At 44.2% G+C, this 16,033-nt stretch overlaps 1 protein-coding gene and 1 long non-coding RNA gene across 7 annotated transcripts in view; one reads left to right on the top strand and one right to left on the bottom strand.

The window, feature by feature from the left end:
- Positions 1–16,033, bottom strand: part of LOC309631555 — a 176,840-nt gene that overhangs the window by 56,613 nt on the left and 104,194 nt on the right. The gene's annotated exons all lie outside the window — the stretch shown is intronic.
- On the top strand, positions 6,947–15,340 carry PRR15 (proline rich 15). Of its 6 annotated transcripts, none has more exons than XM_082398043.1 (2): positions 6,947–7,720; positions 10,356–11,481. In XM_082398043.1, the coding sequence occupies exons 1-2, from the start codon at positions 7,637–7,639 to the stop codon at positions 10,884–10,886; spliced, it is 615 nt and encodes a 204-aa protein (XP_082254169.1). In that variant the 5' UTR covers positions 6,947–7,636; the 3' UTR covers positions 10,887–11,481. The 6 variants fall into 6 exon arrangements, 3 of the variants coding, with proteins under 3 accessions (XP_082254169.1, XP_082254170.1, XP_082254171.1); XR_014246332.1 differs by lacking the exons at positions 6,947–7,720; positions 10,356–11,481 and adding exons at positions 7,857–8,606; positions 12,956–15,340; XM_082398044.1 differs by lacking the exon at positions 6,947–7,720 and adding an exon at positions 7,857–8,606.

Below are 16,033 nucleotides of genomic sequence, written 5' to 3' on the forward strand. Positions count from 1 at the left end.
TGTTGCAACATGATAGTGCTCTGCCAATTTTAAGAAAAAAGCAAAAAAATGTATCAGATAATTTGGTCCACCTACTGTACTCACTCCTCAGAATTAAAGAAAATCGGGCTATTATTACCTGTAATGACAGACTGAAATTTTATTTCATTGCCACTTTTAGTACATTTCTTTGTACAAGTTGGTCATATTATAACCAAGAAAGCATTCACATTTCTGCATTGGATGGTCATGCATTCAACAATATTAAGAACTGTTATTGTCAGGCAGATGCCAGGTCCTAAAGACTCATTAGTGACCTGTCCTAGTGCTCATGGAGAGACACAGCACAGAGCTTTATATTATAAAACTTTTATAATAATGGCAAATTTTAAATTCTTACTCTGGGCTTTCACTTTAGTATGTGCTTATCCAAAAGTGGATAGTGTTCTCACTTTTTTAATGGTAGAGCAACACTGAGAGAGAGATATTACAAGTCCTTAGTCCCTGGACTCTGAAGCCAGGTTTCCTGGGGTCAAATGCTGGCTCTAATACTTACTGGCTGTGTCACCTTGGGCAAGTAACTTAAGTTCTTAGTGTCTCAGTTACCTCATCTATAATAATAATAGTGCCTATTTCACAGGGCTTTCAGGAAGATTAAATGACTTAATATTTATAAAGCAATTAGAAATGTACCCAGCACACAGAAAGTGTTCTGTAAATGATCATTAAATAAAATGGAACTCATTTTCTAGTGAGGGAGTCAGACAATAAATAAATAAGAAAATTATAGTCTAGTCGTGGGGACAAACACCAAGCAAACAATTTACAATAAAATTAAAACACACCCACTCCTGTCAGTGGCAGCTAGGTTATTTGGCTGAATTCTCCTGCTGGAAAAAATTGGGCACCAAAACAACTTCAGTTTTGATAGCCCCCTGGAGCATAACGGACAGAATTATAAGTGAGTGTAGGGCTCATCCAAAAAAGAGCAATTAATAAAAGATTTTTCCCTTGATAAGTGTCAGACCCCAAAGGGCCATACCCTCAGGGTCCGGGCAGCCCAGAAGTAAACTATACCCATCCCCCCAACAGGTCTTCATGGACAATTAAGTTAATTTGGAGCAGAAAAGATGGGGGGGCAGGTAGGGAGGGAATGGACTTGTCCCTAGAGTGTGACTACAGGCTAATGGTCCCATGGATCTCTTGGTTTTGGTTATCCCCAAATCCTCAAGCCATGAACTTAGTGTAAAGTGGTCCTGCCTGGTAGTGTCCCTAAACTCTTGAAAATCCTTTCTAGAAAAAGTGACTTTTGTCTTAGGTCTTAAATTTTCCTACAAATAATTTTTTAAGGAAAATGAGGAACATACAATGATATCCAAGAATACTAAAGGAACCAGATCCACAAAAGGAGGAGGCGTGGGAAGTTAGGAAGAGTCAGCTGGTGTCGACTGAATTTCGGAGGGAGGCGGACCTGTACAAACCAGCCTTGCTTAGGTCAAGTGTGAAACTGACATGATTAGTCATATTTTGTGACTATAATTTTTATACTTCTAGGTATGCATTCATGTTAACCTGACAGGGCACAGGATGAGATGCTGTGAACAGTGGCTTCCAACTTCAGGCACAGGTGCAACACCCTCTCTTTAAAAGTTTACAGACTAGAGACTTCCCTGGTGGTGCAGTGGTTAAGAATCTGCCTGCCAGTGCAGCGGACACAGGTTCTAGCCCTGGTCCAGGAAGATCCCACATGTTCCAGAACAACTAAGCCTGTGCCTCACAGCTACTGAAGCTCACACGCCTAGAGCCCGTGCTCCGCAACAGGAGAAGCCACCGCAATGAGAAGCCTGAGCACCACAATGAAGAGTAACCCCCTGCTCACTGCAACTAGAGAAAGCCCGCGCGCAACAACGAAGATCCAACGCAGCCAAAAATAAATAAATAAATAAATAAATTTTAAGAAAAGTTTACAGACTAAATCCAACAACACTGATGTGAATACACAGAAAGGCGAAAAGAAATATTAAACTACCAGTACATGGGTGACTATAAAGGAAAAGGCCATAGGAGAGACAAATCTAATTTTCAAAGAATGGAAGAGTCCATAAAAGAAAGGGATGATGGAAGGGAGGGAAGGGGGGTAGGGAAGGGGTAGGATGAATGGAGTAAATGTGAAAATGTGGGCCATAGTTATCCTTGGGTGAAAAGAATATAAATGATCTTTATTTTCTTCATTTTGATTAGCTGTATTTTTTTTAACATCTTTATTAGAGTAAAATTGCTTTACAGTGGTGTGTTAGTTTCTGCTTTATAACAAAGTGAATCAGCTATACATATACATATATCCCCATATCTCCTCCCTCTTGCATCTCCCTCCCACCCTCCCTATCCCACCCCTCTAGGTGGTCACAAAGCACCAAGCTGATCTCCCTGTGCTATGCGGCTGCTTCCCACTAGCTATCGGTTTTACATTTGGTAGTGTATATATGTCCATGCCACTCTCTCACTCCATCCCAGCTTACCCTTCCCCCTCCCCGTGTCCTCAAGTCCATTCTCTGCGTCTGTGTCTTTATTCCTGTCCTGCTCCTAGGTTCTTCAGAATCTTTTTTTTTTTTTTTTTTAGATTCCATATATATGTGTTAGCATATGGTATTTGTTTTTGTCTTTCTGACGTACTTCACTGTGTGTGACAGACTCTAGGTCCATCCACCTCACTACAAATAACTCAATTTCGTTTCTTTTTATAGCTGAGTAATATTCCATTGTAGATATGTGCCACGTCTTCTTTATCCATTCATATGTCGATGGACACTTAGGTTGCTTCCATGTCCTGGCTATTGTAACTAGAGCTGCAATGTACATTGTGGTACATGACTCTTTTTGAATTAAAGTTTACTCAGGGTATATGCCCAGTAGTGGGATTGCTGGATCGTATGGTAGTTCTATTTTTACTTTTTTAAGGAACCTCCATACTGTTCTCCATAGTGGATGTATCAATTTACATTCCCACCAACAGTGCAAGAGGGTTCCCTTTTCTCCACACCCTCTCCAGCATTTATTGTTTGTAGACTTTTTGATGATGGCCATTCTGACTGGTGTGAGGTGATACCTCTTTGTAGTTTTGATTTGCATTTCTCTAATGATTAGTGATGTTGAGCATCCTTTCATGTGTTTGTTGACAATCTGTATATCTTCTTTGGAGAAATGTCTATTTAGGTCTTCTGCCCATTTTTGGATTGGGTTGTTTGTTTTTTTGATATTGAGCTGCAGGAGCTGCTTGTAAATTTTGGAGATTAATCCCTTGTCAGTTGCTTCATTTGCAAATATTTTCTCCCATTCTGAGGGTTGTCTTTTTGTCTTGTTTATGTTTTCCTTTGTTGTGCAAAAGCTTTTAAGTTTCATTGGGTCCCATTTGTTTATTTTTGTTTTTATTTCCATTTCTTTAGGAGGTGGGTCAAAAGGATCTTGCTGTGATTTATGTTAGAGTGTTCTGCCTATGTTTTCCGATTAGCTGTTATTTCTTAAATTTTCTCATCATGTGTCTTCCTTTGCCCAGTTCCCACCATAAATACTTTAAAGGAAGAGAATCAATTTCTCAGCCTCTGATGCAATGCCAGATTTGCTAGGATTGCAAATGCCAGGTTTAACTTCTAAAGTTCCTCTTTTAATTTCTAGTATGCAAATCCTGCTCTCCAGAAATTCATTTTCTATTGTCTTTTAGTGTAATCATTTATTGCACTTAAAGGGCCACCCAAGAAACAATTTAATTTTTTAAAAAAAGAAAAGAAAAAAGAAACTGTGTCCTTTCTCAAACCATCAACACATTTTTGAAAAATAAAAAATGACAAGAAAAAATATTATAAAGAAATGTAAGCATTTCCCAATCTAAGCATATTTAAATTCTGTAACATTGAAAGTCACCTACTATTCACTGGGTAGATAAATCAACTTTTACATGCATCTATACTGTATTCATAGCTTACCAACACAGAGGTTAGGGCAGCCCATGTTCTCCTTATAGAAGCAAACAGCAGGATTCCTAGATCAATAGTTACAGAACACAACTATATTTGTTTAACACTAACTCTCTTTGTTGTTTTTTCGTTTGGGGTGGGGTTTTTTTTCATGGGATTGGTTATGAAAATTTTTATAGATTTAAACAGTTCTAGATTCAAAAAATGGAGGAAAATAAGTCAATTGTTCTGATTTAAAATTCTATCTTTAAAAGTCAAACTACCATGATGTCTCAGATAATCCGATGCTCCTCGCCACTGTATGTACACATGTACACATACCTTTATCCACTCATTCCCTTAACTCCAAGCCTCTTTTTTTTTTTTTTTTTTGGCCTTGCCATGTGGCATCTTAGTTCCCTGGCCAGGGATCGAATGCATGCCCCCTACACTGAGAGTGTGGAGTCTTAACCATTGGACCTCCAGGGAAGTTCCAACTCCAAGCCTTTTCAATGAAGTGCCTTCTTTTGCAGATGCATTCCCCACCTCTAAAAACTTCCCCATCGGGCTTCCCTGGTGGCGCAGTGGTTAAGAATCCACCTGCCAATGCAGGGGACACGGTTCAAGCCCTGGTCCAGGAAGATCCCATATGCCATGGAGCAACTAAGCCCGTGCGCCGCAACGACTGAGCCTGTGCTCTAGAGCCCACGAGTCACAACTACTGAAGCCTGCGTGCCACAGCTACTGAAGCCCGCGTGCCACAGCTACTGAAGCCTGTGCGCCTAGAGCCTGTGCTCTGCAGCAAGAGAAGCCACCGCAATGAGAAGCCTGTGCACCTCAACAAAGAGTAGCCCCCGCTCGCCGCAACTAGAGAAAGCCCGCGCACAGCAACGAAGACCCAACGCAGCCAAAAATAAATTAATTAAATAAATAATTAAAAAAAAAAAACAAAACAAAACTTCCCCATCACTTAAACATTTCACTAAGTCCTTCTTCCAGGAAGAACTTTTCAGATTGGTCAAGGAAAGAATGTGAAACTACCTTTTTGCCTTTTGAACAATACCATGTTTTTTCTATAGCTCTACTAGACTGTACCAAGAAGGAATGTTTTGGGCTGCAAGTAACAGAAAACTGTGTTTAAAGCTGTGGTTAAATCATAGGAATCCGCCTTATCTCACCGAACTAGTAGTCAAGAGATAGGTCATTCCAGGGTTCTTTCAGGGGCTCACCAGTATGATGAAGGACCCAGACACCTGTCACACTCCCATGCCATCATCCTTAGTGCGCTGGGTTTTACTTCCATGTCTGTTGCCTCACTGTTGCACAATGGCTGCTGCACATCCTCACACTGTGCTTAAACATAAGAGTCAAGGGTATTGCAAAAGATGTTCTTCTCTCAGAAGGCTCTGTCCTTTATTTAGGAAGAAACATTTCCAGAAGTCTTCCTTATAGCCCCATAAGTCAGAACTAGATCACATGCATGCTCCTAGTTACAAGGAAGACTGTAAAAGCATCTCTGTTTTAAGCCTCTAGTTAAACTCAGGCTCCTCTTTTGTATGAACTGAATGAAAGCACGTCCTGTTGATTTTACCTCCTAAATCTCTTTTGCATACATCTAATTCTTCTCACCTCCCCCACTGCCAGCACTCTCCCACCAGCCATCAAAATATCCCACCTGAACTACTCCAACAGTTCCTAACTGGTTTTCCTGTAGCCCCACCTCGTCCACTCTACCATCCACTCTTTACAGTTTCAGTGATATTTTAAATGCAAATCTTACCATGTCACTTCCTCTATAATGGATTATGTTCAAAACTCCTACCATGAGTGATAAGGTCCTGAAGGGTCTGGTCGCACCCACCTTTCTAGCTTTGTCTCCTGCAGTGCTTCAGCTCACTTTGTACTCAGATTACACTGACCACCTCTTTGCTCCTTAAAAATCCTAAGCTCCTTCACAGCTCATAGCTTTTGCACGTGCTATTCCCTCTGTCTGGAGGGACACCCATTCTCCACCTCCCTAGTCCCTTCTGCCTCATTTCTCCTTAGTTTTCATGTCTCCATTTAAATGTTTTTACTGCATGCAAGGGTTACTTATAAGGTGTTATCAAGTCAATGAAATGTAGAAATATTTAAAGTTATTAAATATAAATGGGAGAGATGTAAGAGAATGAATTTTTTAATTTCAGCAGTTAGTTGATGTTCATCTATTAAGAAAATGCTGGCCCTTTGTTAAATCATGCTAGATGAGAAGCCATTTGCAGGACTCATTTTCTTTTCCTAAATGTCTTCCTTCTTTCACCCATTTGATCAACAAACAATGTTTGGAACCCAGCTCCACCACTTTCTAGCGGTGACGGTTCTTCAGACAGGACTTTCCTCCTTGGTCCAGTGTCTCCTCTGTAATGAGATGGCACTATGACGACGTGTCCCGTCCTCCTCTCATGGTTGGTGGCCTGTCTTTGTTCAGTTCTGGTGCTATGATTGCAAGTTTCCTCTCTAAAACTAATCCCAAGAAATATATGAAAATGTATCACTTTCAAATACACGCTGCTGTGCATATCATTTAAAAATCCAAGAATGCTAAACTAAGTTAAGGATATAAAATATTCAATTTTTACCATATTTCATACATTGAAATACTCTATAAAAATTTCTTCCGGGCTTCCCTGGTGGCGCAGTGGTTAAGAATCCGCCTGCCAATGCAGGGGACAAGGGTTCGATCCCTGGTCCGGGAAGATCCCACATGCCGCGGAGCAACTAAGCTCGTGCGCCACAACTACTGAGCCTGTGCTCTAGAGCCCGTGAGCCACAACTACTGAGCCCGCGTGCCGCAACTATTGAAGCCCACGTGCCTAGAGCCCGTGCTCCACAACGGGAGAAGCCACCGCAATGAGAAGCCTGCGCACTGCAACAATGAGTAGCTCCTGCTTGCTGCAACTAGAGAAAGCCCGCGTGCAGCAACAAAAACCCAACAGAGCCAAAAATAAATAAATAAAATAAATTTATAAAAAAAAAATTTCTTCCTATTAATTCCATATTGTAAGTTATGCAATAGGTCGGCATCATGTCTTTTACTACTTCACTGCTTTAGAAAATCCTCAGAACAAAGATGCTCGGATTTCAGTTGCTCCATACGCAGTCCTTCAGAGGAGTTACACACGAGCTCAGGGAACATCAAGATAGTTCTTTGAAAAAGAAAAGCATCCTAGAAGATGCAGCCGGTTGCACCTCTGCCTTATTAGTGAAAATGCCCTATGTCAAAACCTTTCCGTCCAGGTAATAAAAAGCACCCATATGTTCCTGGGAACAAAAGCATCCTGAAACTTGACGCCATCCGCGGGTTCACTTGACTTCCAGCTCAGGGCTGGATTTGTACTCCCCGGGCGGTGGCTGTCCACGGACTTCTAGACCTGGGGGAAGGAAATTCACATCCTCACTGAGTCGTGCTAAGAGACCGACATGGACTGGCAGGCTGCGGTATAAGGTGCCGGTTAAGACCGCGGGAGCCGGAGTCAGGTCTCCAGGGTACAAATCCGGCTCTGCCACTCACCAGCCGTGCAACCTTGGGCAACCGTTTAGCCTTTCAGAGCTAAATTCTCCTCGCCTGTCAAGTGAGGATAATAATAGTTCTTACTCCTAGGGTTGCTGTGAGGAGGAGTAAATAAATTAATCCACAGAAAGCGCTTGGAAGAGCGCCTGGCTGGCACATGACGAACTTGTTAATATTGCAGCCTTTCAACTCAGGGCGCCTGCAACTCTGCAACACTGTGCCTGGGTATGGAACGGCTCCTGTAAGTTACAAAACTTGAGATTCTGGGAGCTGAGTGGCCGCGGTTGGGGACGCGGAGAGGAAAGGAAAAAAAGAAATTGGGGTAGGGGCAGAGGGAGAGAGAGCTGCGACGACGTTTATCCACCGGAGCCCACCTGCAGCCTCGGTCTCCCGGCCTCCGGTCTCCTCTACCGTTTCTTCCTCAGGTGTCCGACTCGCGAGCGGCGCACGCAGCCTTTCTCCAATCAGACATCCCAAGGCTGGCGCCACGTAGGCGACCTGGTCCAATCTCGTCCTTGGAGGGCGGGAACGCGAACTTCCTACCTGCACCTGTGGCAGCAGTGGCCGCCTCCTGGGTTATTATTTTTTTCTTCCCGCTGCCCCGGGGTTCTGGTTTCTAGAATCACTTGGCGAATAACCAGCAGGTGAGCAGATGTCTTTTCCCGCGCGGAGGACCGACGCGGTAGGGAGCTTCAATGCATCAGAGTGAGCCCCTGAGATCCCATCTCCCTGCGGCTCCCGGGCGGCGCTATCAGGGAAAGGGGACGCGCCGGAGAATGAAAGGCTACTAGGCGGGAGAGCCTGCCTGGCCATTCACCTGGGGCAGTGAGCCTGGCACCCACTCGCAGGGGCGGCCTCCGGTCGGAGCCAACCGTACTTCGAGCTCCGGGCTACTGCCGCCGCTGCGCCAGGAAGTTGGAGGAGCCAGGGGAGACCAGCAACAGCAATCGGCTTAGCTGGACTGCGGCGATTTCGGCTAGCACACCTTCCAGAAAGAAACCCGACCTCTCCAAGACCGCGCAGAGGGACGCCGCGCCCCGACTTCCAGATTAACCCAAGTGCACCCCCTCCCGACTCTGCGCGGGGAGAGAGGCGCGGAGCCGCGGGGTCCTGGGAAGCCTGAGCAGGTGAGCGATCAGGGTGATTCCCCGTCCGCCAAGACAGAGCCCATTCCGGGGTGTCACGCTGGGGCGCTCCCCCAGCGCCCGAGGAGAAGTTACTAGCTGCAGGCGTTCTGCGTAATTTGAGTAATTTGCAGTCTTTCCCTTGAGCAATTCGTGCAAAACCCTTCCGTGCATACAACGTTGATTGTGGAGAAGAAAGCGTAGGGTAGAAGACAGAAAGCAGCATCAGAACACCCACCACTATCACCACCACCACCACCAGTGAATAACTTGGGGGTGCTTTTCCGATCTATAAAGCGGAGGGGGAATGGATGTTTGCAAACCCAACTGCAAACTGTGCCTGAGGGTGTGGGTGCCTCCTGTAAGGAAAGAACTTTTGGCCGTTTTTTCTTCTATTGTTTTCAAGTCGCAGCCCAAGTGTGCCCTCGGGGCGTCCTGGGGAGGAGCTGGTGCCAAGGTCTCCTTGCTCAGGGGAGGCCGCTGCGGCCGCCGGCGTAGGCCCTCCGGCTCTCTCCCCCTGTTGGGGGGAGGAGAACCTCCAAACCACAGACACCGCCGAAGTTTCGCTCTCCAGCGCCGGCGAATCCCAGCAGCGCCGGGCGCGTGGGATGGTAAGGAGCCCAGCGGAAACCTGGAAATGAGCCGCGGCGCCAGCGAATCCTGCTCCTTCGTGGAGTTAGTGCCGCATAGACCCAGCACAGAAAATGAGCAAAGGAGCCTCGCTTCCGATATTCGCACCTTCAGTGCTAACAGACAGCCTTTTCGCTCAGCAGTGCTATTTTAAAAGCTGGGAAGAGGCAAATTGGAGTTCCTGGTTGTGCGCTCTCTCCTTTGGAGGAAGGAATTGCGCAAGGAAAAGAACAGAAGCCTTTAATTTGTAACTAAAAATCCCAAGAGTTGAGTTGCCTAGTACAAACAGACGCGGTGCATATTTTAATACAGAACTAAGGGAAGAGGGCTTGGGCTCATCTCAACCGCCGGCAGCGGGTGGCTTCAAAGAGACGCAAGATTGGTCTCTGGGGAATAAAAGGAAGAGTTAGGATGGCGGTTTTCAAGGGGAGTTAGGTCTAGACATGCTTCTCTGAAAGTCGTCAGACAGAAGTTTTGTCGAAAGCAGAATTTAAAAGAAACAAACACCATGAGCTTGTCCCTCGCTCTTACTGGCCTGTAAATCCGCGCCCCACGCCCCGCCCCGCCCCGCCCCCGAAGAATCACATCAAAAAGGATCCCGGGACAAAAGTCTAGGGAGCAAAAACCTTTGAAGGAGATTTCGGAACTGTTTGACAGGGATCTAACGTTCATTGCTCACCTATAGCGGGGGCGCGCTTGCTTCCGGGCGCCCTCCTCGCAGGTGCCGTTCTGGACCCGGTGGGTCACCTTTGGGCTTCGTCTACAAACGGGCAGAGTGACAGGACAGGCCATTTTCCCTCTGGGGCCTGGTTAATCCAGAAGCCCCGGTACCCACCCCTGGGTGGCCCTCGCGCGCGGACCACTGCGCTATCCTGGAAGCCAGGCTAAGGCTGAGGCCAGGGAGTGCCAAGACTCAGTCTCGAGACCAGAGGGTGGCGCCCCGGAGGCCCTTCGTCCGCCTGCGCCCTCGGGGGGGCGCGGCGGTGCCCTCTGAGGCCCGCGCGGCTGCGGACCCTCGGACCCCAGCCGCTCCGGTGCCAGCCGGAGCCAAGGGGAGGAAGTGGGATTGAGGGGCACGTGACTTCGACAAACCCAGTAACGAAGTTGTGTTTTCCTCCCCAGCACAAGCCTCTGCTTCGGCGGCTCCCAGCCCGCAGCCCGCTTGCGAGAAGCCGGGGCAGGGCCGGGGTGGACGAGAGAGGGGCCGCTGCCGCTGAGGCCCTTCCCCGCTCGCCGCGCCCCCCGCCACTTGGCCCGCTGGCCATGGCCGACGGCGGCGGCACCAGCAGCTCGGGCTCCTGGTGGAGTTCGCTAAAGAACAGCAGGAAGAAAAGCAAGGACGCCGCGGGGGGTGCGAAGCCTCCCGCCCAGCCTGACCCCGGGGAACCCGCGGCGCCCGCCCCGCCTGGCCCCGACTGGACAAGCAGTTCCCGGGAGAATCAGCATCCCAATCTCCTCGGGGGCGCCGGCGAGCCCCACAAGCCAGACAAGTTGGGCGGGGAGAAATCGGGCAACAGCCGCCGAAATTTGAAGATCTCGCGCTCGGGCCGCTTTAAGGAGAAGAGGAAAGTGCGCGCCACTCTGCTCCCCGAGGGAGTCAGGTCCTCGGAGGAGGCGAGCTTCTCTGGCGACCCGCACGACGACAAGCAGTAGCCCGAGCGCTCCAGGACTCTCTTCGCACCACGCCTCCCAACCCCCAGGGCTAAGCCCGAGAATTCTGCCCCGCCCCTGTACTTGGAGTCTCATCCCACCAAATTCTGAATATTCGCACAAGGCCTCCAGATTTTATTTTCCTGGAAATTGACGTGACAATTCCGTATATCACGACTCAAGGGTGCATTAAATATTTATTCGTGGTAAGAGAAGATAACGCAGAGGAAGTTGGCACAATTTTTTTTTTTTCAAAAAACTTCAGTGGCCACCTTTGCGTCGCCCGTGGGAGTGAGAAGGGTACTTTTGTAAGAGACCTTAGCTCAACTGGAATTGCACAGCCCTCCACTGAGGATGGCATGCTCTGATTCCGAACTTGCTATTGGAAAGCAAATCACAGTGCTATCTTCAATGCCTGAGAAATGCACTTTAGGAGTACTTCTGTAGACATACCTTAAGAGAAGGGATGGGAGACAGCAGGAAGCGTTCTTAAGTAGAAGCATTTTAAGTAAGGCAAGATTGCTTTTAATGTTGAACTGCAAAACTGTACTGCCTGTTTTAGCGTAGACTATTAAAACTGTTGCACTGTAAGACTTAAGGTGACTTTTGTAATTTTTTTCCATTGCAAGACTGAAGCTCATCATACTTAAAAGCAGGCATGCAAAATCCAGGGTGACGGAGTTAATCATTTGCCACATAACCTGACAGTTCCTCTTGAAAAGCTGCAGGGAGGAGAACATGTCTAGAAACTACCAACACCCAGATTAGAACCAGCTAGCTGGATATCCCTATTTACACACCAAATTCGAGGAAGAGAGGGAGAGGTACCAATTAATTATTCCTGTTTTCTTTTATACTTCAGTGCATCTTCATAGAGTAAGTCACAATGCTAATAATAATTCTTTATGTATTCATTATTAACCTGACTCACAATTGTCTAAAAATACTTATTCAAACAGGTGGACTGAACTCTCAGTTTGTGCAAAGCTGGCTTTTTCCCACCCTCTTTGCTTCAAAAGCTAATTTCTTTAGTCTGAAGTACGCATTTATCTAGGTGCAAAGCCTTAAAGATCTACCAACCTGTAGATTTTTAACAAAAATCTACCTGTTTGCTTTTGTTATGAACTTCAAGTAAAAGAGTAAATCAATACTGAAATCACTTGCTTTCAGCAAATTACAAGAGATTTATTTTAGTTGTTAAGATCCCTGGGACCTCTTCCCACCACAATTCAGTTCATTTATAACCATTTAGAAATGCATAGCGGGGAAATTATAATGATCAAAGTGTGTGTGTGTGCATATATATATACACACACACATTGTGTATATATATATATATATTATATATTATATATAAATATATTATATTAATATATTTAATATATTAATAACATATAGTTATAAAGCAGAAACTAACACACCATTATAAAGCAATTATACTCCAATAAAGATGTTAAAGAAAATAACATGTAATATAATATATATAATATATATAAATATATAAAATTCTGATTTCACTGAGTTGGGATTAAATCAGTCCATTCCTCCCACTGCATAATTAGGACTGCTTTAAAACTATGTAATTACAAACCTCAACTGCCAGTTGTGCATTGCACTCATATATATATAATATATAAATTATATATATATAATATATATATAATTTATATATATAATATCTACATTATATATATAATTATTATATATATTATATATTTATAATGTGGATAATGACAGGCAAGAACTTGATTGGAGCTCCTGAATTTGTTATATATAGTTTTTGGTTTCTCTTAAATTAGTAATTTATAACAAAACATGTTGATTGTCCAAAGAGATTTAACAAAGAAACTTGATGAAAACGGCTAAAATGGATTTAAATTAGTGAATCAAGCTTGGATACCAGCAAAATCATAGAGTTTACCATTTGATACATGCGCTTCCACATACTAAAGGCTTACTCCAAAGGAAATTGTTTACGTGGGGATTATGAACACCTTAGTTTCTTAAAAGAGAGTTTGTGAGGGTTTTTTATTTTTTAAATCATGAAAAGTTTTTTTTTGTTTTGTATTCAGAACTGGGAAATATGTGACTGAAGTCTCATCAGGGTGAGCTTTCTGGATGAGGAAGACTTCACATCAATTTTAAGTGGGCCCACCTACCATCTCTAGACTCTGATGAAGAAGAGGGAGTCGGGATCTTGGACTCAGAGGAGCGGTTCGTGGTAAGGGAGGGGATTGTGGGCTGACCAGCAGTGGGAGTGAATAGAGCAGACGCTGTCAAATCAGGCTTTGGAACACCTTCATAGTATTTTAATTTTTGTAGAAGGTAATCAAAATTAGAGTGGATAACTACCCAAAATACTTCTCCCCTCCCAGGAAGACCAACAGATTAGATCTGTACCCATTTATAAAAGTAAGCCAGCCATTGCATACTTTTAAAATCTTATACTAACTCTTTCATCCAGTTTTATTGTTTTAAAGAATTTTTTTTTTCTTAAAAATTCCTTTAGATTCACAAAACATTGGCATTTTCCTGGGTTCTGTCTAGTTTTGGATCCCGTCCAAGTCTATAATTGCTGCAGATAATCAATAGCAGGCATATAGCAGTGGAACTTATTAACATGACATCTTTCCCCACTGTTCTGAAAGAATTTAAAACCATGCTAATGGCAGTTATGACAATGAATGCAATGCACGATTGGCAGTTGAGGTTTGTAATTACATAGTTTTAAAGCAGTCCTAATTATGCAGTGGGAGGAATGCACTGACTTAATCCCAACTCAGTGAAATCAGAAACCAAGAAAAATTGGTGGGATAAAAGGATCATGAGTAAGATGAGATAATTTGACAAAGTGTCTTGCTGGGATTTATGTGCTCTGCAGATGATTAATTACATTCCCATAACATATATACAGATTTTGAAAATGTTTAAACCTCAAGATATTTTATAGTAAATAAAAGGAAAATGTTGAATTAAATTTGGAGTTAATTAGGTTGGAGACTTTTGTTTTCTTAAAATCCCTCACAAATGAAATTTCACTCACAAATTTGGAAACGATTAAAGAAATTCTTATGCCATGCTTCCAAATTATGTGAAAAAGGGACAAAAATCTAGCAGCGTGTTTCCTCAATATTTTCATAACCATGATAATTATACACACAGGGTGGTTTTTACCTCAGTGACTGTCCTTGCAGTCGGTGGCTGAGCAGTAACTCATATTACAGGTCACCTGAACGTCCCTTTGTGTTCGTGCTTCTGTTGTTCATCCCATTCTGATTTGCATTTCAAGAGCAGAGACCCTATTTTGTATACAGTTAGGACATTCCGCTTCATATAACACTGGGAAATATTTTTTTTCTGCTTTGAAATGTAATGCAAACTCAGAACGCTGATCTTGCCGAGTCCTTAGAAGGGAACTATAAACCTAATGAACAGTAGCATGGGCTGAAGCTTTGTCAGAAATAGTTCTTCTCATGGGATACACAGAAGAAAATTTGGGTGGCTTGAAATAAATAAATAATAAAAGTGGGCAGAAAGTGGGCACCTTTCAAATAAAAGGTGAACTGGAAAGGAATAAGGGGGAAAATAGGGCACTAATATCCAGTGATCACAAGGCACCTTTTATGAGAAAAAGAGATAGAGAATATTATTTTTCCTTAGTTGAGAAGTATCAGCCAGACTAGAAACAAACACTAAAAAAAGCTAGCGTGATAGAGATGTAGGGGTAACTGATCTTTAAAAACTCTTATTTTATTTGCAGAGCATCTTATGATAATTACCCAGAAATGTAAGAGATTCTTCCTTGGGATAAGCATGAGTTTATCTCCATGGCAAGTAGAGGGTGGGACCAGAGATATTTTATACCCTTGGGTGTCAACATAACCAGTACCTTAGGCTAGAAACAAGTGTGCAGCCCAGGGTACACTGTCACTGACAAGCTGGCTGTCCCATCACAGCTTTGTTCTTCTCACCTGTTTCCTGTACCCTCGGCCCCATTCTCACCTCGCCTCTGAGCAATTGCCCATGCGTCCCCATCAGGCTCATAGACGTGGAAGAGGGGCCACCCGGAGGGAGGCACAGGGCCCTTCCCCAGCCTCCTGCAGGCACAGTGTATTAACAACCACTTTGTCAAAAGATGGCCCTGTACATCTGGAACATGGGATGAATAGCATTCGTGGCGAGAGAAGATTATCATTAAGGAGATAAATTGTGAGGAAACCGCACAGGTCTTGCCCTGGCAGAGGATAGTTGACCACTGTATAGAAGTGGTAGTAGCTAAAGATCATGATAAATAAGACTGACAGAGGATATCAGCGATCCTTCCAGGTATTCAAAACAAGGAATTCAGCCATTCTTCCAAACCAAATTGTGCTGCGGATGACAAAGTGATGGACGCGAAACTGTCATGTCAGAATTGTTGACATAACCTCGTGCAATAAAAAGATGGAGTATCTTTATCTCTGACATGTATAACAAGACTGTTTACCCACGAGACAAAAATTTCCGGCCCTTAAATTAGAAAGGTTCATGTTGAAGAAGATGAAGGTTCCTACCCCTGAAAGGAGCTGCTGACTCACCTGCCATTAAGTGGGGAATACGGGACCCATCTAGGACCTCCCTGTGCTTTTTCTGAAGGGATATTCCTTGAGTTACAAGTACCCTGGATTATTAATCTTTTTCTCGTACCAGTCATCAAGCATATCCTACAAAGGTGGCAGCAAAGAGCTCCTGCAAAGTTTTCCAAGACACCTGGTCATAATTCTCTCTCTCCCTTGCTCCTAGATGAGTCTTAGATGATCTGGGTGTTGGTTTGCTCTTCTGTAAAATGATGGGATGGAGTCTATATTCCCACTTTAAAACTCTCTCTTAGGAATTTGCTATTTTGAACAACAGGCTGTAAAAGCTAATTCACAGAGTGATCATTGTTTACTATAAAACACAAAGGCACCAACTGTCCAGTACTGATGGTCAGGTGGGAAGTTGGGAGGGAGGTAGAGAAGCATAAATTGCAATAAAGCTACCACATTATCATATGGTGCTGTCACCACACTGTCATCTGGCCCAATAATCAGGGTAATTCTGCTGTATAGGAGCATGGAGCCTCATTATTCATGCTTAGAATCAAATTGCAGCGAGGCGATATAATTATA

The sequence above is a fragment of the Balaenoptera borealis genome (genome assembly GCF_965194805.1).
Source record: "Balaenoptera borealis genome assembly, chromosome: 7".
Classification (NCBI taxonomy): Eukaryota; Metazoa; Chordata; class Mammalia; order Artiodactyla; family Balaenopteridae; genus Balaenoptera; species Balaenoptera borealis.